This window comes from Wasmannia auropunctata, unplaced genomic scaffold, assembly GCF_000956235.1.
Source record: "Wasmannia auropunctata unplaced genomic scaffold, wasmannia.A_1.0 LD336001.1, whole genome shotgun sequence".
In the NCBI taxonomy this organism is placed as follows: Eukaryota; Metazoa; Arthropoda; class Insecta; order Hymenoptera; family Formicidae; genus Wasmannia; species Wasmannia auropunctata.
Genome location: NW_012026889.1, coordinates 611,638 through 633,296, shown reverse-complemented (window position 1 = coordinate 633,296; position 21,659 = coordinate 611,638). Strand labels below are relative to the sequence as shown.

General features: G+C 36.3%; 6 protein-coding genes across 14 annotated transcripts; 3 read left to right on the top strand and 3 right to left on the bottom strand.

The window, feature by feature from the left end:
• The first annotated feature begins 3,179 nt into the window (after nt 1-3,179).
• On the top strand, nt 3,180-4,799 carry LOC105453236 (charged multivesicular body protein 5). Its single transcript, XM_011695017.1, has 4 exons — nt 3,180-3,401; nt 3,610-3,927; nt 4,021-4,248; nt 4,444-4,799. Exons 1-4 carry the CDS (start codon nt 3,333-3,335, stop codon nt 4,492-4,494), a joined length of 666 nt encoding a protein of 221 aa, XP_011693319.1. The 5' UTR covers nt 3,180-3,332; the 3' UTR covers nt 4,495-4,799.
• On the bottom strand, nt 4,765-7,403 carry LOC105453237 (tubulin epsilon chain-like). Of its 2 annotated transcripts, XM_011695019.1 has the most exons (10): nt 7,249-7,403; nt 7,114-7,182; nt 6,779-7,011; nt 6,568-6,683; nt 6,303-6,491; nt 5,933-6,184; nt 5,719-5,865; nt 5,483-5,632; nt 5,217-5,391; nt 4,765-5,022 (listed from the first exon to the last, which is right to left on the bottom strand). In XM_011695019.1, the coding sequence occupies exons 2-10, from the start codon at nt 7,136-7,138 to the stop codon at nt 4,876-4,878; spliced, it is 1,434 nt and encodes a 477-aa protein (XP_011693321.1). In that variant the 5' UTR covers nt 7,139-7,182; nt 7,249-7,403; the 3' UTR covers nt 4,765-4,875. The 2 variants fall into 2 exon arrangements, with proteins under 2 accessions (XP_011693321.1, XP_011693320.1); XM_011695018.1 differs by having other exon boundaries at nt 7,114-7,402.
• A 131-nt stretch (nt 7,404-7,534) lies between these two features.
• On the top strand, nt 7,535-10,918 carry LOC105453238 (transmembrane protein 194A). Its single transcript, XM_011695020.1, has 8 exons — nt 7,535-7,716; nt 8,228-8,340; nt 8,435-8,657; nt 8,740-8,906; nt 9,002-9,211; nt 9,290-9,414; nt 10,215-10,376; nt 10,454-10,918. The coding sequence occupies exons 1-8, from the start codon at nt 7,626-7,628 to the stop codon at nt 10,572-10,574; spliced, it is 1,212 nt and encodes a 403-aa protein (XP_011693322.1). The 5' UTR covers nt 7,535-7,625; the 3' UTR covers nt 10,575-10,918.
• Nucleotides 10,919-11,109: 191 nt separating this feature from the next.
• On the bottom strand, nt 11,110-12,746 carry LOC105453232. Its single transcript, XM_011695007.1, has 3 exons — nt 12,718-12,746; nt 12,176-12,417; nt 11,110-11,809 (listed from the first exon to the last, which is right to left on the bottom strand). Exons 1-3 carry the CDS (start codon nt 12,729-12,731, stop codon nt 11,301-11,303), a joined length of 765 nt encoding a protein of 254 aa, XP_011693309.1. The 5' UTR covers nt 12,732-12,746; the 3' UTR covers nt 11,110-11,300.
• Nucleotides 12,747-12,776: 30 nt separating this feature from the next.
• Nucleotides 12,777-21,626, top strand: LOC105453235 (glutamate receptor ionotropic, delta-1-like). 8 transcript variants are annotated; one of them, XM_011695010.1, is made up of 16 exons: nt 12,777-13,150; nt 13,294-13,393; nt 14,857-14,899; nt 15,549-15,736; nt 15,993-16,077; nt 16,156-16,496; nt 16,594-16,694; nt 16,891-16,974; nt 17,296-17,607; nt 17,935-18,041; nt 19,225-19,395; nt 19,863-20,095; nt 20,217-20,431; nt 20,815-21,071; nt 21,146-21,218; nt 21,293-21,626. In XM_011695010.1, the coding sequence occupies exons 6-16, from the start codon at nt 16,238-16,240 to the stop codon at nt 21,467-21,469; spliced, it is 1,989 nt and encodes a 662-aa protein (XP_011693312.1). In that variant the 5' UTR covers nt 12,777-13,150; nt 13,294-13,393; nt 14,857-14,899; nt 15,549-15,736; nt 15,993-16,077; nt 16,156-16,237; the 3' UTR covers nt 21,470-21,626. The 8 variants fall into 8 exon arrangements, 7 of the variants coding, with proteins under 7 accessions (XP_011693312.1, XP_011693313.1, XP_011693314.1 ...); XM_011695011.1 differs by lacking the exon at nt 15,549-15,736; XR_974840.1 differs by lacking the exons at nt 12,777-13,150; nt 13,294-13,393 and adding an exon at nt 13,769-13,791 and having other exon boundaries at nt 20,815-21,036; nt 21,293-21,383.
• Nucleotides 18,188-19,142, bottom strand: LOC105453233. Its single transcript, XM_011695008.1, has 2 exons — nt 18,897-19,142; nt 18,188-18,548 (listed from the first exon to the last, which is right to left on the bottom strand). Exons 1-2 carry the CDS (start codon nt 18,950-18,952, stop codon nt 18,293-18,295), a joined length of 312 nt encoding a protein of 103 aa, XP_011693310.1. The 5' UTR covers nt 18,953-19,142; the 3' UTR covers nt 18,188-18,292.
• Nucleotides 21,627-21,659: the final 33 nt, after the last annotated feature.

The window sequence follows — 21,659 nt, the reverse complement described above, 5'->3', positions numbered from 1 at the left end:
CGATCCCCGCCTACACGCGGTATCGTGCACCACCTCTGACCGCACACGTACGTCGGTCTCTCCCACCTCCTCTACGACGAGGTACGACGGTCTAGCGCTGCCTCCTCCCGGTCGGTTGGCATATTTTCCCTATTTTCCCTCGGCGGCACTTGTGTCTCACCGTCGTCTAGTCTCTGCGCTTCCTCCGTCGCGCGTACGCCCTCGCGCCTCCGTCGACCGCGCTCGAGCTCGAACGAAACGGATGAGCGACAGAGGAGGGCTGGTGGAGGTGCAAGGAGGAGGAGAAGGAGGAAGAGGAGGAGGAGGAGGCCCGGAAAACTCCAGCCAGCAGAGCGCGTTTTGACGACGCGACTTTCTGGTCTCTCCTCCGCTGCTGCTGCTGCTGCTGCTGCTTCTGCTTCTGCTGCTGCTGCTGCTGCCGCTGCTGTTGCTGCTGCTTCTGCTGCTGCGTCGTCGTCGTCGTGTGTGCCTCTCGCGCGCGCGCGCGCCGCAGCGGTGCGATTCGTGCGTCGTACCGACTTTTGGAGCACTGCGGCCGCGCCGCGGGTCGGGGCATGCCACAGCCCGTTCGGATATAAGTATCGTCGTGCGTGCAGCGCGTGAAGCCGTGCGCACTCGGCGATCTTCGTCCGGCAGCCAGTCGTGCCGTGTACGTCTCTCGCCGTACTCCGACGCTGATCGTCCTCCTCCTCGTGGTCGTCGTCGTCGTCGTACGTCGTCGACGTCGTCGTCGTCGTCGCCGCCGCTTACGCAGGCGCCCTGACGCCGACGTCGCCACCGCCATCGCGGCCGCACCGGAACCACCACCGCGACGCCTGTCTCCCTCCACAATCGCGCGTCCATGCCGCTACCACCCTCTTTGCAACCCTCTATAGTTATATAGGGTGTCTTGAAATCGTGTCCTGAATGTTTCAGCTGCAGACTCTGTGATAAAAAATTGGGAGCATTATAAATTAATATAGGAAATAGATGTGTGGATGGATCTCATGAGGAATTAAATGAGAAACAGATATTTAATAATTGTGATTTTAAAGAACACGATTAATACAAAGGGAAAAGAAGTAGGGCAGATAATTTTTGTTTTAATGTAGTTTCTTCTTATTAGTAAGCGATACATTATTAGCTATACTGAACGAGAATGATTTCAGAAATGTTTGAAATGTTAATTAAAGATGCACAATTTTGTTAAGAGAAATTCGAAATTACGCAGGAAGTTCTGCAGGTATTTAATCAAATTTCTTTTGAAAAGATAAAAAAAAATCAAATTCCCTCTTTTTCCTTTTTACCTTTCAAATATACAAATAATTGGTAAATAAAAACCTTATTTTCTAATCAATTTTTGAATTATGTTTTCTGCAAAAACCGAGTTTAAGATTTATCGAGATGTTCAATTGTAAAAATTAAAGGCAGACGGCAAATAAGAGCAACAATATCTCGCAAAGTTCTTGGCAATGAAAAATCGGATTTCGATACTCCTTTTGGATTCTATGGATAAAAAGATCGTCAGAAGAATCGGACCATTTTTCTTTATAAAGTTTCATACGATCTTTCTATGAAATTCCTTAACCTCATTCTCAAGCTTTTAATCGAGATACCTTTCTTGAATTTTATTCTTGAGTTGAGGTACAATTCCTCCTTTCGCGATAGAGAATTTTCGAAAAAGAGGATATTGTATCACTGTAGAAACAGGAAAGCCTTATGTATGTACTTTCGAGGACTCGAACCTTTCCCAACAACGATCGACGCAAGCGTCGCGAGGCGGGCAGCGACGGCTTGATAAGCGGCGCGGTGGCGGCGCTCGATAAGAGCCGCGCGAGAGAGCCGGTTTCGGTTTACGTATACCGACCGCGGGAGACCGAGAGGACGAGAGGAAAGAAGAGAGAGACGGAAGCGTGATGCAGCCTCCGTACGGCGTACGGGGGATTAGAGGCGGGCGCGTAAATAAAAATATCACGACGGGGGCGATTTATAGCGGTGGATAACGAGGAGATCGCGCGCGCGCACACGCGCGCCTTCTTGCTGAAAGAGAGTAAGAGAGAGAACGCGCGTGCGCGCCCGCGCGCTACGACGGCGAAGTACGCCGAGTACGCGCCGCGCGTCCGTAATTGCACGCGGAATTCTCGCGTGCCATCGCGACGTATATATAGGGGTACCGTCTCGCGGGGAGGAGGCGCGCGGCGCGCGTTGCCTCCGTCGGAGGCTGCACGGCCCGTAAATCTCTCATGATTAGCCGCGGGATGCGAATTACTGCAGGCCGCGGCCGCGACGAGCGTTTAGAGACGCGGCCTACATATATTGTTCACAAACGCGCGTTCCCGCGCTTCGACTTGCGCAACAAGACGGGAATATATATACATATGCTTGTCACCCGCGATGCGGCGCGGCGTTTCCGCCGAGCGGGACGAGGGTAATCTAATCGACTTGACTGATTTCTTTTTTACGTCACCGATAACGGGGACAACGATAAGGTCTCGGGATTAATCTCTTCGCGATTGGCGGCGTTCGTTACTTTCTCCACCCTCCCCCCCTTTTTTTCCCTTTGCACGTATTGCGTTTGACATGATATTTGGATTCCGTAAGAAGCGGATGCGCTAATCGCGTGATTTATCTGACTTAAAAGTGGGACAGAAATGAAACGATGGGAAATTAACGAAATAAATAGAAAAATAAAAAACTAAATATTTAAAGAATTAATTATATGTTTTCTAAGATGCACGCAGGTTTCGATCAAAAATTGAACTTTCGCAATGAAACAAATAAGATAATGAAATCAGGAAATTCGAAGGTATACGGATTTGATTCCGAATTGTTTACGTTTGCATTACCTTGCGCGAGTGAAATTACGGTTATTTCGTACTCCCTCGATCGTTCATTTCCGAAAACCGCGCTTCCAAAAAGCATCGCTTTTGGAGCAAATGCTACTTTCATGATCGTCTAGAAACGGCCGCTAAACGTTGCTAGAAGAAGCGGCGTGCGACGATCCGTTGGATTGCTCAAACTTGTGGGAGCTTTCGGGACGAGAGCGCGATTCCAAGACGGACGCGTGTCGGGATTCGAAACGACGAGCGACTCTGCGAAGATGGCCGCGATTCTGTATGCAGCGCCGACTCACGGCCGGAGTAGGTACTTCTCGAGTGTCTAGATTGTCTAGAACGACGTCGGATCGCTCGAGCCTGGATTCACGTCTTTCGTCGCGCTACGCAAATACGCGCTCGTCCGTCTGCACTCTGCCGTCATTGCGGGCGCTTAATCAGATTTGACGTTTCGGCAGACGGAACTTGGTGCGGAGTGAGAATACCTCGTCGTGCATTCAATTAACGTTAATTTGCAAAATGAACAGGCTCTTCGGACGTGCTAAACCCAAGGAACCGCCGCCAAGCATCACCGATTGCATCGCGGGGGTAAGGAAGACGAGTTTAATTGTTTGTCATCAGGAGATAACAATTACTATTTTTTTTTTTTTAACCACATTACTGCGTCAGTTCTGGTACTGGAAAAGATTCGCGCGATTTTACGCTGAGAACAGCGTGCCGTCGACAGGCTAGGCGTTTCTTAATTTCTCGAAGCGTTAGGGATTCGTTTGGTAAACACACGACGTTCTCTATCAAGGTTGACAGTAGGGCGGACTCTGCAGAAAAGAAGATAGCGAAACTGGACGCGGAGCTGAAGAAGTACAAAGATCAGATGGTCAAGATGAGGGACGGGCCGGCGAAGAACGCGGTGAAGGCCAAGGCTCTGCGCGTGCTGAAGCAGCGGAAGATGTATGAGGCCCAGGTGGACAACCTGCGCCAGCAGGCGTTCAACATGGAGCAAGCGAACTACGCCACGCAGACGTTGAAAGACACCCAGGCGACTGTGGTCGCTATGAAGGATGGCGTCAAGCAAATGCAAAAGGAATTCAAAAATATCAACATTGATCAAATCGAGGTGAGCTGGAAATAAAACTTTCTGTAATGCGAGCTTCAAGATTGTACTCTTCGATTCGAGCTCTTTGTCACATGTCGCCATTACTGTGTGCAGGATATGCAAGATGATTTGGCAGATATGTTGGAACAAGCTGACGAGGTGCAGGAAGCGATGGGTCGCAGCTACGGAATGCCAGAAATTGACGACGACGAACTGGCGGCGGAACTGGAGGCTCTCGGCGACGACCTCGCTTTGGACGAGGACACTACTTTCTTAGACGATGCTATTAAAGCACCCAGTGCACCAGACAAAGAACCCGGAGCAAGTTCTGTCAAGAACAAGGTTATTATTTTAGTTACTTAATACTTAAAAATACTTAATAGTGATGAAAGAGGAGTATAAAAATTGGAAAATTTTTTTTTAAACATCTCGGTTAGTCGAGAATAGGAGGGAGGGCACATATTAGTTTACACTACGTAAAAATTATTTTCTAATCGATAAGACGAAATGTACATATTTTTTTAAATATGTTTACAGGATGGTGTTCCAGTGGACGAGTTTGGCTTGCCACAAATACCTGCTAGCTAAGTTTAAAGAATACATCAAAATTTATAGATAAGGCAAATGTTAAGCTTAAGAATATTCGCATGCATGCCCAAAGACATACGATCCTCTTCAAGAACAAAATAATACAGCTTTTCTAATTGACACCCGCGCAGCACAAATAATGCTCTAACAATTTTTTGTTGACGTAACTTGCGCAGATATTTAATTTACAATTAGTTCCGTATCAATAGATTTTTGTTACTGTCTTCAAAGTCACTATTTTTATTAAATTAGTATTATGTTGTACATATATATTAATAAATTAATAAATATATTGATTATAAATACAAATAAATTTTTTGTTACATATGCAAGTGATGTATGATAACATTTAGTTTTCATCAAATTCTTTTTACAAACTAATTAAATTACTTGCAATCTAGAGATACTCGCCTCTTCCACATTTTGTATCTCTGCATAACATTCACATAAATTGAGAAGATTTTCCTTGCTCTCAATAAAATGCGTTTCTTCAAATCCATGTACTTGCGTATAGTGATGAACATGTGCCTGAAATGCAATTTGCAATTTACAATAAAATACATATTTTTTAATGCTATCTTCAAATGTTGAAAAATAATTTTGGCATGTCTCTATAGTCACAGACTTTAAGAACAACGAAAACAATTGTTTACGATTTTAGGGAATAAAAAAAATGTGCTCGTTGTTAAAAAAATATGAAGTTAGGTTTCATTGCATTATACCTTTTTCTTATACAGTTTAGAAAACTCTCGGATTATATCTTTGAATAATGAAGACATGGCGGATGAATTAAGAAGACACAGTAATGACGATGAATGTCCTGCCGGAGGAACGGAACATAATCCTATTTTCATACAATCCCTACTCCACGAAGTAAACTTTGATTTGTGTTGAAATCTACGAAAATAATATAATTAATATGAAATAGTTATTCAATACTGTTATATACAACATCTATTTAAAAGAGAGCAGAATATGGTTTAAATACCTTTCAATATTTCGTTTTATGTCAGTTAAGGTGGTGTTTCCCCTCGCAATATGTGCTGCAGCAAGAATGACAGAAGTAGATTGAAGTGGATCTAATCTAATTAATTGATTATTTCGCGACCATGCGTTTGTAAATACTTCATCCTGCAATCTTAAAATTAAATTAACATTAAATTAATACTTTGCTGATTTTGAAATTTCGGTTTAATAACGAAATTTAAGAAAATAAATAATTACTTCGCTTCTTGCATAGTGCACATATTTGGGGCAGATAAAGTCACAGGACTGATACTACTGAATATATAATGTAATTTCGGATAAGGCACTAGATTTGTAGCTATTTCATTCATATCCATATTTAAGCTTCCCGGAAACCTGGATCCGCTAAAACAAATGGCTGTTTTCGTAAAATGAATCCAAATCTTGCATCATAAACTCAAAATTTAATTACCTAGTCAAGTGCAAGAGCATATTGACAACGATACTGTTCATATCTTGAAATGGTCTACACGAGGCATTGTAATTTATTTGACCTGCGTTATCTCGTTTATTTATTTGAGCATTACATATGTCTAAGAGAGCTTTGTTCTCTACAGGAAGCACGCACGTCGCATGTTCTACTAGTTCTCGAGTTGCGAGTAACGTGTTGTAAGGGGCAGTTATGGTATCCTGTGTATTTGCTGGATATACACACGATACAATTCTAAAATATTGATAATGCACATAATCTTTTATCTTTACGTCCTCAAGTTATGTACGATCAAATGTTTTAAGATTCAATTAATTTAATCAACATTTGTACATATTAATTAAAAAGGCACCTTTCCACGTGAGGGTAATTATCTCTCAACAGTTTCAAGGTTGCCGTTCCTAATCCAGATCCAGTGCCACCTCCCAAGGAGTGCATCAATAAAAACCCATGAAGTCGGTCGCATTTTTCAACTACGCGTCTTACACTTTCTTCTAAACGATCGTGATACTCGCTACCGTGAACGTGATATCCTATTGCCCTAGAAATCCAAAGTATTACACCGCGAATTTCTACGGTGTTACTTGAAATATTAAGCATGTCTTTTCACAAACTACCAATTGTTTCCAGAGCCTGGGTAATTTGTTACAATACACGTCTGATCGAATAACTGGCGCAGTGGACCCTGCTTAAACCTCGATACAACGCTGTCCTCCATATCTACTAAAACAGCCTTCAGAAAATTGTCATGTTAAAAAAATTATTTGGAAATGCTTGAAAATTTATTATACTGTAGCTTTAAGAAATATTAAATGGAGATGAACGCACCCTAGCTTTAACTTTAGCTACGTTCAAGTCGGCCACATCTTGAAAAGGCAATTTATGTTTTCCATTCGGGACATGAAAAAAACTGGAAAAAGCATTGGAGAGATCGCCGATGTGCCTGACATGGTTTCGTTGCACCTTGAGCAGATTTACACCACCGGTGGTAGTCTGGATGCCGTATTCGTGCAGGGCTAACGGCCAGAAAGCTGATCCTATTTGATTCCCGCATTGGCCAACTGAGATATTGCAAAAAAAAAAGGAAAAATTAAAAAACATTCGTTTTTCAAGTTGCCTCCATAGGCAGAGAATCCTTTAGATTACATCATTTGTTTGTTTACCTTGCACCGTAACAAATTGGCTCATTATAATCCAAAATCTAGGACGTCAACATAATTTGTCAAGAAGTTCTACGATAAAAATTATTTCTCGTCAATTTGTTACGTTTGAGACCTTATGTCTAATTTTTTGTTTACTTCGGTTTACACTCTTATGTCACGATTTCCATGAGTCACAGTAAATATATATTTGAAATGCGGAAGGATGAAGAATTAGGAGGATGACATGAAATAATCAAATACGGAAGGAATAGATGTTCATGTCGCGTATAATAAACATAAACGCATGTTTGGCCAAACGCATGTGTTTGGCTCGGGGTGGAGGGAATCGAAATCTTGCGATCCTCGATTCTCGAGCAAGGTCGATTCGCGCTGCATCCGTTTCTCGCGACAGTTCAACGTTCAAATCTTTCGTGGGCTACCTAACCTGCCTAACCTGCCGGTGTGCCGGCGGCATGCGACGAACGTGACAGTGAATGTGAGCTGGAAGAGACTTTTCGTTGAGAACCGGGAGAATGGATAACGCAGCCGGGCTGGCGAAATGGATTCTCCTGTGCCTCTGTCTGTCCCGATGCGCTCACGCGCGTCGCATTCTCGAGGAGCCAAGTAAGCTCCAGCTAACCTCTCCGTCGGAAGACAAGCCGACAATCCTTGATAATTCTTTTATCGTTAGGAAATTGAGAAAGGCAACAATAGCACACAATGCTCGAGACAATCAGCTGCTTGATAACATGTGTTCAGACGATACTTTATCGTTTAAATGGAACAGAGTGCACGGTTTAACACCAAGGCCATTCGAATTTGTTGTTTAGATATTTTTAATAGTTCTGTAATAGTTGAAATTTAATAATTATATTTTATCATTTATTTGCCCGATCACTGTGACTCCAAAATGTGCAACGTTATTTTTTATGTATATTGCTAAAATATTGTTTCATTGCCAAGTTGTTAACATTCGAATCTTTTCGTTACCTTATCTTACAGTTAATAGAAGGAAAAAGAAATTGTAGTCTCTTTCTAAAATCAGACTAGTTTACGAGTGTACAGATCTTTTATCTACCTTTTTACACTATATCTAGTTATAATATATTCTGATATATATTATTTAATGTTTCAGGAATACACTTTCTGAATGCAGGTGATAGTGTACAAAATAATAATCCTGGTCTAAAAACATACTGTCACAATGCTACCTCAAAGTACTTAACACATATGTGGAGAACCATGACTGTAAGAAGCTTTTATGATATATATATAAAATATTTATGATGTACATATAAAATATTTTCATATGTTTACAATATATAAATTTTTAATGTTACAGATGCATCTGAATATCAACTCAGATTCCTACGTTTTGTACGACGGTCAAACGCCTCATGAAATACATAAAAAGTATGATGAAAATGACAAATCGTGGAGTCTTAATCTATTCGATATAGGAAAACATAGGCAATTTAAAGTTAATCCCTTTGAAAATACGTGTATAGGTATTTACATAGATTCTGCCAGTGAATCTGGTTATATAATGACTTTGATAGAAACACGTAAGCATCTGAATTTGCTTTGAGATATACTCCATTCTATGTGCTAATATATAATCGGTCTTATATCATTCTTTGTCCTCAGGTATCAATGTTTGGGGACTGACAATGATGGTAATGGGTATTATAGTTTTCTGGTGTGCCAAGATATTGAGTCGGAACTCACTATTTTATTATGTGTGTGGCATAACATTTGGAGTCACTTTGTCTGTTATAATTTTAATATATTTAGCTGGAAGATTGATACCACGGGTAGTTATCTTAACAATATATTTAATAACCTTAATAATACTTGACTTTAACATGAATCTTGAAAAAATATTCCTACATATATTTTTGTCGTTAAGGGAAAAGCTATGTACTTAATATTTGCCGCATCGATGAGTCTTTATATTGCTAAAACATTGTTGGAAAACATGCAGTTAATTATAATGCAGTATAGAGAGTGGGTGATGTGGTACGTTCTTGTTACATCTCTGATTAGTTTTGTAATTTGCTACCGTTTCGGTCCAGTTACCAATCCGAGAACGAAACAACTAATACAATGGTTTTTGCAGGTAACGTACCGCGTACCGTATTGTACGGGACTTTTTCTTTCTTAATTTTTTATTTTAATTGGTTTTATGTTCGTATAGGTTGTTGGATTGGCATTAGTTTATAACAGCAGTCACTTCCATGAAGCATCGCTTTCATGTTGCGTTGTACTTATATTTCTTTATAACTTTCCGAAAGCAATGTTCGAGCGAACGAAGAGGTACTGGTAAGCATCGATAGAACGCATAATATATAATTAATTCTTGTTTTATACAGCCAGTTATAATCCATGTGACGCACAGATGACTACAATTGTGTGAAAATTGGTTATTTTTCAGATTTAATTGTTTGAATAAAACCCAAATCCATTATGCACATACTCTTCTTCCGTTTGTGGCTTATGTTGCGCTTCTCTTTTAGTAGCTTTATGCATTTGTAATAATTTTGTTAATATCTAATATTATTTGAATATAGAATAAATTATACGTGTTGCTAATGCTTGAATATATTTAAAAAATCACATCTGTCAGCATAATACACAATTCTATTTTACGCACAATGCACAACTATTTACGTTATATTTGCTTGGTTTTATTTTCCAGTTCTAGAAAATATTTTATATATTTTTATTAAGCTTAGTACATTGAAAAAATTTTTGAATAATTTTTATAATGTATCTTGTATATTGAGCAGTTGTATTTTCAGTTTTTGCAATAAAATGCATTATATTCTATCTTTTAGGTTGCGTTTTATCCTTACACTATTACATTTTATTTAGAGTTAATATAAATCTTATAAGTACATAAGAAATGATTATAAGTACGTTATTAATTTGTTACATATCTAATCTTTATTATTGGGTTTTGAAAATTTTCCAAATATGCAATAACGAATTATGCATTAATTACGAGTGTTCTTATCTGTGCATATAAGGTTTTATTAATATACATATATATTTTTTAATTTACTTTCGAGTACGAAAACATGTAATATGTATTGCTTTTTCTTTTTCTTTTTTTAAATGAGGCAACGCGTGTTTCCGGAAAAGCAGAAATTATTAACTGAAAATCAATATCATCAAGAAGGAATACGGCAAACTAGGAAAGCTTTAAAAGAATTACAAAATCATTGCTCCAGTCCGGAATGCAATCCTTGGAAGACAGTTTTAAGACTGAAAGATCCGATAAGGTTACAGCTTGTTAAATCTATCACAATATGCGATATAGTAAAGCGTCAAAGTTAGCAATATGGATATGAACTTTTAGATTCGCGAAGTTTATGGAAGGAGAATCACATTTGCTGGAAGAAGAAGTCGACGAACACGACGAAGAAGTTTCGAGAATTCTAGACAAAGAGGATTATACGGATGATGACGATTCTTTCTGAGTACAAGTGCTTAAATAAGAATTCTGCAGAAATTTATATTTACTTCTCAATGACAATTTAAGCCTTAATAATATACAGAACTTTTGTTTGCGTGTGAGTTAATAAACATTTTTCACCTAAAGAGACTGTGAAGTAGGTATTAAAAATAATATAATTTTGTTTGTGTCCATATCTTTGCTCAAACATGTTGATATGTGATAGATTCCTCAGAAACGTATGTACAATTACATGTTTATATGAAACAATTTTTTTATGAGGATGACATGTCATATACATTTAACCATGTTTTTCCGATTATACAAAAGAATTAATGCATAAAAATAAATATAATTTTTACAATTCAATTTTATTTTTTCATTCATCATTCGTAATTTTTCTATAATCTGTCGGTAATATTATTCATTGGATATTAACACAATATGAATTGCATAAATATTTATATATATTTAAATTTTTTGAATTATTTGAACAATTCATATTTCGTTTACATTAATTTTGCATAAAGAATTTTTAGCACCTTAATATAGTTAATTCACTTTTTTTATATATTGTTGGTATTATTGATACAAATTACATTGCGACAAAAAATTTTTTTTAGTGACTACTTTAAATTGAGAAGCTGTTTTAAGATAGTCAAGAAGAAGACCAAATACATTTTTATAAATTTTTTGCATTTTTTTAACTTTGCAATTTTTAGCGGGCTTTTAAGAAATGGGAAATTGAATTTTATTTTGGGACATATCCAATGAGTTGTAAGAGTGTATAAAGTGCATTGAATGCCACAATCATAGCAACGATTTGTGGAGGTAAAAAGGGAATATTATCCTTGATCACATTTAGCGTTGTATGCATGCCTGGTAGAAATACATTTCTGCAGAACAGTACAGACGTGTCAAACATTTTATTCACTACTGCATTGCCTGTTGATCCGATTAATTGGAGAACCCGACACACTACTGTTTTGATCGTTTGGAGCGGATTTGTAAAAGCTTGCACGATCAATTGGCAGGATAACTGTACTTGTACTTTGGGGCACACATCTTGTCCTGTCAATGCGCCGGTCATAAACTTCATGACGTCTACAAATGGAGCTATAATACCATTGTTAAACCCAATTAAACGTAATGCGGTTTCTATCGGGAATGTAATCGGTGATAATAAATTGGCTCTTTTGTGCCTCGCGAGAAATATTTCGTAAGGCACATTTGTCTGGGCCACTTTGTAATGTCCATTATCTGAAAAAGTTACACAATAGAATGATAATTATTGTAATATAAACATTAAATTCTGTATATATTTTATTTACATAAAATTATATTATTTATATATTGTTCCAAATAACTATATTCCTTCTTTGAATGTATAAAATCTTACAAATTTAAAGCACGCGTGTATGAGGAATGATTTAACAAAACAATGATTTGAAAATATTATCTAGCCGATGCACTTTGCGTAAGTGAAAAATTTTCATTTATCTCAGCGCGTTATTTAATATTACAATTTAGTGAGGTATTAAAATGTAATTTCATCAAAAATTGAAATATATTTAAACGCTAATGTATTACATTCATATCATTAATACATTAATTATTGAAACTTACCTTGTATTTGTTCAGCCACGTCGAAACTTTCTTCACCGGTTGACCGACAGGCACCGTACACCACAGTGAGACAGAGAATCAGAAGCGGTATTCTCATTTTGAAAATGGTTGGCTTTACTTCAAAAGTATTGAAATCTGTTGTTAATTCCGACTGGCGTTTTTTGTTACGTTTCCTGCCGCGTCGGAGCTTTTTGTAGACACCCACTGTACCGAGGTGTGTCGCGCTCCTTTTTATTGTTATCCTTTGACAGAAATATTTAGTAGAATTAATTAGTCTAATACCATCTTTTGACAACTTGACATTCTAGTCGTCTTAATTGATTCCGTGAGCGATAAAAGTTGCAAATGATGTTTGGAGCGGATGCTACGTTTTTTCAAATAATGTTTCACTTGCTAATTGCGTTTTGCACAATGAATGGAAGACGTATTTTGCGTTTTATTTGAGATATAAAATAACTCTTTCCTTTTATTATTTTACTAAAATTATTCTAAATAATAAATATGTACAATCGCATCCGCAAATTTGCACCGAACTTGCTTACTTGGAAGGCAGCATTTGTAGAACTAATGATACAAACGACTTGTTATACGGACGGCAATGACGCATACTGCATTTACGCATATAAGACACGTTATCAATGCTAATTTCACGTAGAAAAACGCTCTCGATGTCTATGATGACAGTTACGGTTTACCTTCGTTCTGTTATCGCTGTATTTTTGACGTTATGTAATACACACACTTCCGTGTGTTTCATTGTGAAACAAAATGACAAGTGTTGTTTAGTGAAGACGTCTCAAAACTATAGATACATAAATTAAAATGTTAAATATTAATAAAATATTGCTTCCATAGGTGCACAAACGAGCCTTGTTGAAATAAATTGTCAATCGGCTGCGCAATACTTCCAGCAAATGATAATAAGTCTGTTAATTATTGTTGAGCTGCACTTCCTAGTCGAGAAATTAAAATAAGGTACGCATACACCGTGTATTATATTTTTAATAGCCGGAATAATCGATCTTATATACGAGCAAATAATTATATATTATTTAATTTGTTCATAAATAATGCACTCGTAAGTATAGTTAAAACATATCGATTATTACATTAATTAGCGAGGATTAAAGAAAACTTTAGAGACTTTAAGAAGAATTAAAGAAGACTTATTATTATCATCAGAGTGTTTTTGTTCGGTTTATAAAAGAGAAATTTGAGGTATGTATTAATCACTAATCTCTTCTTTTTTTTATTTTTTAATATTAGACGCATTTTTTACATAACTAATTCTTACACTGTAATTCTTATGCTTATACTTATCTCGTAAATACTTATGTAGCAGAGTTACGGATTATATATAATTAATTGATGTATACTTAAATACTTTTTGTGGAATTTTCTATTCAGTAAAATTATTGTAAGAGAGTTTACAATAATAATTTTTATGTCAAGTAAAAATCATTACATTATTTACAATTGAAGTTATCTGATCGTTCACAAGCAAAGTATTAATATATACATATAAGTGAAAAACCGATTTCACTCAAGCGCCCATCAATATCATTCAGTCGGCGTGCAATTGAATTCCCACGGGACGATAGAGTGTATCGTACACGGTAAATGCATCCCGTATATTTTCATTATATTGTTTACATATTGGTTTAATGTGAGCTGGTCGGGTGGCAATAGTGCGAGTATGGTACTCAGAATGGCATGCGTATCATTGTCGTCTGGCTCGAGACTTTTTTTTATGGCTGTAAATGAGAGAAATGTTTTAATAGCTTAGATTTTTACTTTTACAAAAATTACTACATGAACTGGCCTTTAATTCGTAAATGTAGCAAGAATAACATTACTCCAATCAAAAATCTATTATATTACAATCAGTAATTTAAAATTACATGAAAATTTAGGACTTTCAGTAAACTCATGATAACAGAGACTGTATCGTTTTTTTTTTTTGAAATATTGTGGGCCTGAATTCTGATAAACAAATCTTGGAAAAGTGCATAAGCAATGATTCAACTTTAGAAGAAGAAATCACATCTTTTTTCATTCAATATATATTATGCTATTTCAATATTTTGTTGAAAGTGATTTAAAATTTATTTAGTAACGCTTATGCATACATTGTATATATATATGAATATACTTACAATTAGCCTGTGAAATCATTATTAGAGCGAAGAAAGTGAGAACAGCGTAGACAATTTTTTGTAACATGATGCTCCTCTAGCACTCTGAGAAAATGACTGACGTTTAGGACGCAGTACAGTATTCTTATATATATATTATATAATAAGCCCATAAATATATATACTTACATTACATGTATAAGTTAAAGTCCTTGCGGAAAATTAATTGCTACGAAAGAGTCATAGATTTTATTTACAATAAACTTTTAAAGATTGCTGATAGTGGCACTTACTATTCTTGTTCTTGTTATAAAAAAAATTCCTGAAAAATAGCACTAAAATGATTCATGCGTTTTAGTAGTTTGCGCGCATATATAATTGAAAATACACGTGTCACTAAAGTTAATGTTAATATATGAGGCAAAGACAAAAGTATCTATATTGTAATAAGTGTAATAAGTTTCAGTCAGGTGTGCATTGCTAACTATAATATCTTAATTTAATGAAATATATAAAAAATGTATGCCCTTTCTTTTATTTTCTAAGGAAAAACAACGTATAAGAACGTCGTCTGAAATAACTCCTTAAAGTAAGCAAAACGTTATTGGTGATAATTTACATACAAAGAGATATTGTTCTTCGTTATTGCGCACATCGTACGTACATGATATTCTTAAAGAGTACGTTAACTTTAACAATTTTTAGATTTTATTTTTAAAATATCTAATAATTAAAAAAATTTTCAAATTTATAAAATTCAAACATTTTTAATGTACATTTCTAAACTCGTAGTGCACGCCTATGATGTTTAGTAAAATTCTAAAAAGAACATTACATAAACTATAATCCTATAACATTTAATCCAAAAATAATAATGATATTTATATTATATAATATCTTTTTATTGAATATTCTGTGATTGCGTTGAATGTGCATAAATACTATTTTATCTACACCAAGAAAACTTTACTGATGTTTCTCGCTGATTAGATTTCGATCGAATATAATGAATTACCGTTAGTAGTTTGATTGACAGTTTTGTATTAGGACAAATCAATAATGCTGATAATTTTTATCTGCTCATAATCTACATAATTCCTAGTCTCTATTATATGACCATAAGTCAGCATTAATCACAGTTTTTATTCACAGTCCAGTCATAAAAATTATACTGTATTTAATGGGTTATTCTTTAGATTAGATTCTAATGCGTGATTATCGAATCACGAATTTATTAGATTGCAGATATCGCCGATGTTGCACGGAAATTTCCAACAAAGAAGTTGGTCGTTAAATTTGTATATGTCCATCCGCAGAGTTCGCGAATCATTTTGCTCAATGCCAAATAATGCTCCACTTGAAATCACCGACGGTGTATAGAGAATTGTTTGAGCAGTGGCCTCGCTCGGTTTCCATAAACTGATGAGTAAATATGCGCAAAGAGAGCGAATGCATAATTTATTTCGGAGTCGCGGAATCCACGTATGTGCCAGTCGATCGCGTTTACTTTAGGAAAATAGTTTTGCTCTTGGCATTCGAATGATCGTCGCGTGCAAGCGCTGTCGCGCGATTTTTCGCGCCGCATCCGAGTCAGTCGATTCCGAAACCGGAACACATTTTGATTCGCGCAATCGTAAAATTATTACAGACAGTTATTAATATTATACTTTTTATACAATTAGACACGGGAAAAGTTTTTGCTGCGGAGTTGCGATCAAGCATTACGATTGGCGCACGAATGATACTTTATTATTCTAACGCGATCAGGTAACTAGTTATCGTGTGACACGATATGTGCGCCCTTATCTGACATTTTAACTAAATTGTCTTTCTTCTTCGCTGTAGTTAACGTGAAAAAACTCAGTGCGGCTGGAACTGCAAAATGCATCGGATCGTTGTATATCGCACCTGACCTGACCTCGCCGAAATGACTTGTGAAATCGGTTGGATTCCTGCAGTCGACGATCGTCGATTTGTGCTACGCAGAAGAATGTTTTGCAAGCTCGATCTCTGTTCGATCTTAGGTCTGATCGTCGTCGCATGGATGACATTGAATCTCGCGTGGGCCGATCAATTGATCAGGCCGGTTTACGTGTACGAGGGCCTGATCAAAAGTATACGTGATTACTTCAATAACACGTGCATCATACTCCTGCACAACAATCCGAATCCCATCGAGACGCAGGGTGAGAACAATGCGGAAACAGAATGTTGTTAATCGAAATGATTTGCGTGTGTGTGTAATCGATCCTTCGTACCGTACTGAAAGCTTGCGATTTGCAGGACTCACGGAAAGCGACCACTTGCTGGTTCTTCAGAGATACCTGAGCATGAATCATAATATACGCACCACTTTCATGGATTTTCATATGTTCAGTACACGAGTGAGCGTTTAGAGGCTTAGAGAGAAAAGGGATTTGCCCTTTTTCTGCAATCAGTATTATTTTAATTATTAAACATCGAATGTTCCTTTGTCACAAAGCGTTCTATAATAAATAGCAGGATGCATTCTGTGCATCTAATTGTCACGAATGTGGCATTTGTCTCTAGCCAAAGAAGAAGAGGTTTGATTGCTTGCAGGTCGGACAACGCTATTATCACATCAAGAGACCTTTGTTCGTCTTACTTAACGACCATGAAGATACAAGGGATGGTTTTGCGCATGTAATTATCTTTTGTAAATTAAAAAAATACTATTAATGAGACTTAATTCGTTTTTCCGTTATTGCGGTAATATTATTAGATTTGAAAAATTACTAATGCATCTAAAAATTCAAAAAAGTTTTCCGAATTTTCATTGTATAAAATATACAAATCAAATTAATACAATCAAAGTTTTATTTTCATGTAATTTCAAAGTTTTTGGAAAAATTTTCTTTTATGTCGCGAAATATTGCTTTCTCGTTATCGCTTAATTCTTGTGAAGCAAAGCGTGGACAGTTTTCAAGGAACAGATGCCGTGAACGTTTATTTACTAAAATGTAGCAGATCTCAACGTGGATCACAATGGCTTATCCCACCTGGCTGGTATTCTTCAAAAACGAGACCAAATTCGTAGACTTTTTCTTTGAGATTTACGTACCATTTGACTGTAAGTTCATGGTGGCTCAGAGTAGCCCTAACGTAATCGGCAGAGAGATCATCACTGAAGTTTATCAAGTTGACAGAGGAAAACAACTGAGATCGATGCGGTTCGGTATATGGGATGCAAGGAGTGGTCTGAACGGCCCTACTCGTGGCCTATTTTTAAGAAGGAACAATCTTTACGGCCAGAATATACGCGTTACGTCGGTTCACGTAAGGTCGCTTATCCTATTTCTTCGCGTAAAAAGTATTATAATGATAATTATATCAATCGAGCACGTAATTACTATAGTTATATAGTTGAAAAATAAATAACAATATTTAAATTAATAATTATAATTAATGAAATAGTTTATTAGCAATAACTCTTATGATCTTTCTTTCTTCTTTATCACACGATAGCGCTTTGAAAAGTGTTTTTCTTCATTACCTTGCATTCTTTTATCGTCTTTTTTAAAAACAGAAAGAGAGTTCATTATATCTACGATCCTCGAGACAGCTTAATATTCGCTTCGACATAACAATCTTCTATGCGCATAGGATCCTCCTATCAGTCTCTTTCACCGCAATGAACGGAATGAGATAACAGGAATGAGTGGCTTTTTCGGGGAAGTGATACTGCTATTGCAGCAAGCATTGAATTGCACGTAAGTGCACTATTAGTTTACTTAAAAATTGTATTGTATGTGTGAGGAAAATTATTAATATATTATGTAAATTACGCTCTCCATATAGATAAGGATTATTAAACTTAACGAAATTTATATTTAAATTAAATTATATTATATAACAATTTCTAAATCAAAATATATTGTTTATTAGATTCATGATATGAATAATTGTCGTAATATATATTATACTGTATTGTAATCCATCAGTTTCCATGTAATTTTTCATGTCACTTTTTGTTTGGTTTTTTTGACGTAGTTTTATCGGCTTGATCGGATTTCTTTTGCTCTTTATCATTTTCCTTTTTTTCTGCTTTAACTTGCTCTATTTTCTCTCTAAGCTCTTTCAATTGTCTCGCGGTCTCCCTTCGGAAATACTCATCCTCGCTGGCCGCCGCTCTTTCCTCGAAGATCTCTCTCTTTCGCCCAGTACCAGTTCTTCGACGTCTTTCCGAATACGTTCTTGCATTGTATGATGGATAAAACCTAATTAAATCATAAGATTTATAAAAAAATATTAAAAATCTCTTACATTATCGAATATTAAAGATCTCTTTCATTAAAACAAAGCATTTAGTCTACGGATTAAAGAATTGATTTAAGATTAACGAATTTATGCTACAAATAAAATAGAACACATATTATAGTAGATATTATACTATAGTACACATAAATTATTTAATAAATAATAGTTGCATATAATAATAGCTCAAATTAATATTTAACTGATATTTAATAAAATAAATAAAATATAATCGTTTCTTTCTCTTCGTGTTATTTAAACTTATTGCTTAATTCAATATACATAATGATATAATGTCTTAAAAAGGTTACATCGTTGCTCTAATCCTTTTCAAACTGATCCATTTTGTAGCGAGATTGCGCAGCATGACGTTATCATTGCTCCCGCATCCTGTATTTTTCTTCCTTTCCTTTATCCTGAAATTGCTGCAATAGCTATTGCTATTCAGAAAATGTTAACAATAATTTTGACATCATTATCTGATTATTTAATTTTAATTTTGACAGCTTTCTTGCTGTGAAGTTTCTTCAGAAAAAACATACAATTGTCATTTGAAACTAATTGATCACTTCTTTCTTATACAGGCTGCAACAAAACTACTGACCATATAAACCGATTTTATCCCCAAATGTGCTGCAGATTTACCTACAAGGAGGCCAAATCGTGGGGCGTGTGCCTACCAAACGGCTCGTGTACGGGTGCGATCGGAATGTTAATGAACAACGACGTCGACTTTGCGGCGACGGAGTTCATGATGACCTCGGATAGATTAGACGCTATCAGTTTTACAACGCCTATTTATACAACCAAGTAGTATATTTTTTCAAGAAGTTCTAAACGGGACGGGATATCTAATTGCAAAACTAAAAGCTATATTTTATCGACATGTCTGATGTCTAATCTGAAACACTCATCTGTATCTAGCAAGCATCAGAATGTACAAAGCAATTAATTATTAGTTAATTGTTAGTTAATCAATTTGTAATTAAATATAAATTACAAATTATTAATTAATTAAATTGAAAAACAGATTTCCTTTTAAAGCATATTAATGTCGCAAATTTTAATTATTTAATTTTAATTTGCAAATTTTAATTAATTTAGTTATAAATTATTAATTAAAATTTGTGAAATTAATATGTTTTAAGGGAAATCTATTTTAGTTGATTCATACACGTTAGATTTTGCCGAATTTATTAAAAACAAATGTAATCGCGAGTTTATGAGCTGTCTTACGGAATTAAAATTTATGTTATTTACGTTCTCTCTGTTTTAAGATGTCGTGCGTACATTAAAAGGCCCGCGTCATCCGACGTAAAGTGGGATGCTTACACGGCACCGTTCTCCAGGAATATCTGGGGCGCTATCGCTCTTTTCATTGTTCTTACTAGCGGATCGATAGTACTCATTCAAAGACTGTTTGCATTCGCATCCCCGTATCTTCAAAATAATGGCCGTTCGAGATTTACAGAAATTTTGTTTTTTGTCCTAGGGGCGTTTTGCAATCAAGGTAACTTCGATTTCTACACGTACCACTTCCCGAGTTCTTGCACTCTTCTCTTAGTTCACTATAAATTTTTTTAGTATAAATATTTAATGATTGCTATCTGTCTCATGAGAAATGATATCAGGTATGGAACAATCGACGCTGGATCCCGTGAGAATGGTGCACTTCGTAATCCACCTGTCGGCCGTCGTGATCGTAGCCGCGTATTCCGCTGCCCTGATTAGTTTCCTTGCTGTTAAAACGTTCATCATGCCTTTTACGACTATGGATGGCCTTTTGAAGGATAAGACTTACCGTTTCGGCGCGGTCGGTGACTCGGCCGACTTTAGTTTTTTCCAGGTGCTTAAAATAATCCCCTCAGATTATCTTTGCACTAAAATCGATCAAAGAAGAAGCATATTGTATGCTTGAAATAAAATGTTGCACTGATATATTTCATAAATTTATTTATTTTTATTTTATAATTAATTAAATATATGTATTTTCTGATATAAGATTATATAAATTATATACTGATTTGTACGTTCTCGTTTCAATTTTTCTAAAAACGAGCTGGTTTCTACTTCTAACAAAAATGATATATATATAATTATTATATATATATAATATTATTTTATTTTATATATATAATTATTATATATATATAATAAATAAATTATATATATTTAAGAAAAACTTCGTGTACGATGCTACATTAATTTATGATGACTTTATTACGGCAGAACACATCGGATAAAATAATGAGCGTGCTGTTCGATGAGTTAATAACAAAAGAAACTGATTTGCCGAGTAATTACTTGGATGGTCTGGAACGCGTTTGTAAGGAGGACAAGTATGCCTTTATGACACTGGATAACATGGCAGCGTTGTTGCAGCAGAAGGTCGACTGCAAGTTGGAGCCATTGGATGTCATCACGCAGACCACCATAGCGATGGCTCTGCAAGTAAATAGCCCGTACCGCGGTATTATTAACGCAAAGTACGTGAAAGCTTCGTTAACGCGAATTAAAAGATTAATTGCTTTAATGAAGATTTCGGTTCTATTTATCGTAGTATTCTTCTGCTGAGAGATAGCGGCATCCTGCAGCGTTTGATGGATACACAATGGTCGGTCCAGCTAAGCAATGTGAGTGTACATGCGCTTGTAAATTTTGCGAATTATCACCTCCGACAGATCGATACACTTGTCCCTGATCGCAGGCAAAACCGTCGTGGAAATCGGTCGAGATCGGCGACATAGTGCCGCTGCTGCTTTTTGTAGTCGCCGCGTTGTTCATCAGCTGCCTCGTCTGCGCTCTGGAGCGCATCATCTTCGCAAGCATTTCCAACCGAATCAAGCTAAAAGTGGCGAAGAATAAATCGCGGCAACCGAAATAAAACGCGTAATAAGACTCGCAACTCGCCGGCCGCGTTATAGATATACACGGCACGGTCACGTGACACTTTGGCGCGAGACACCTTATTGCCTCCTGATGCTAAAGATATTACGTGTTGTTTAATAAAATTTGAGAATCTCTCATTTGTTTAAAATTAACGTTTTTCATGTCTGCTTTCCATTTTCCCTAAT

What these genes read in the sequence shown, in the direction of transcription:
- LOC105453236 (XM_011695017.1), top strand. Translation starts at nt 3,333, where the DNA reads ATGAACAGGCTCTTCGGACGTGCTAAACCCAAGGAACCGCCGCCAAGC. An exon ending in TCAACATTGATCAAATCGAG is followed by an intron (nt 3,928 to 4,020) that starts GTGAGCTGGAAA and finishes TACTGTGTGCAG; the next exon opens with GATATGCAAGATGATTTGGC. An exon ending in CAAGTTCTGTCAAGAACAAG is followed by an intron (nt 4,249 to 4,443) that starts GTTATTATTTTA and finishes ATATGTTTACAG; the next exon opens with GATGGTGTTCCAGTGGACGA.
- LOC105453237 (XM_011695019.1), bottom strand. Translation starts at nt 7,138, where the DNA reads ATGAGCCAATTTGTTACGGTGCAAG. An exon ending in CCAATTTGTTACGGTGCAAG is followed by an intron (nt 7,012 to 7,113) that starts GTAAACAAACAA and finishes GCAATATCTCAG; the next exon opens with TTGGCCAATGCGGGAATCAA. An exon ending in CCAGGCTCTGGAAACAATTG is followed by an intron (nt 6,492 to 6,567) that starts GTAGTTTGTGAA and finishes TTGGATTTCTAG; the next exon opens with GGCAATAGGATATCACGTTC.
- LOC105453238 (XM_011695020.1), top strand. Translation starts at nt 7,626, where the DNA reads ATGGATAACGCAGCCGGGCTGGCGAAATGGATTCTCCTGTGCCTCTGT. An exon ending in ATATGTGGAGAACCATGACT is followed by an intron (nt 8,341 to 8,434) that starts GTAAGAAGCTTT and finishes TTAATGTTACAG; the next exon opens with ATGCATCTGAATATCAACTC. An exon ending in AATGACTTTGATAGAAACAC is followed by an intron (nt 8,658 to 8,739) that starts GTAAGCATCTGA and finishes CTTTGTCCTCAG; the next exon opens with GTATCAATGTTTGGGGACTG.
- LOC105453232 (XM_011695007.1), bottom strand. An exon ending in CGTGGCTGAACAAATACAAG is followed by an intron (nt 11,810 to 12,175) that starts GTAAGTTTCAAT and finishes TAACTTTTTCAG; the next exon opens with ATAATGGACATTACAAAGTG.
- LOC105453235 (XM_011695014.1), top strand. Translation starts at nt 16,238, where the DNA reads ATGACTTGTGAAATCGGTTGGATTCCTGCAGTCGACGATCGTCGATTT. An exon ending in CAAGGGATGGTTTTGCGCAT is followed by an intron (nt 16,975 to 17,295) that starts GTAATTATCTTT and finishes ACTAAAATGTAG; the next exon opens with CAGATCTCAACGTGGATCAC. An exon ending in CGCGGTATTATTAACGCAAA is followed by an intron (nt 21,072 to 21,145) that starts GTACGTGAAAGC and finishes TATTTATCGTAG; the next exon opens with TATTCTTCTGCTGAGAGATA.
- LOC105453233 (XM_011695008.1), bottom strand. Translation starts at nt 18,952, where the DNA reads ATGCTGCGCAATCTCGCTACAAAATGGATCAGTTTGAAAAGGATTAGA. An exon ending in AAAAGGATTAGAGCAACGAT is followed by an intron (nt 18,549 to 18,896) that starts GTAACCTTTTTA and finishes TGATTTAATTAG; the next exon opens with GTTTTATCCATCATACAATG.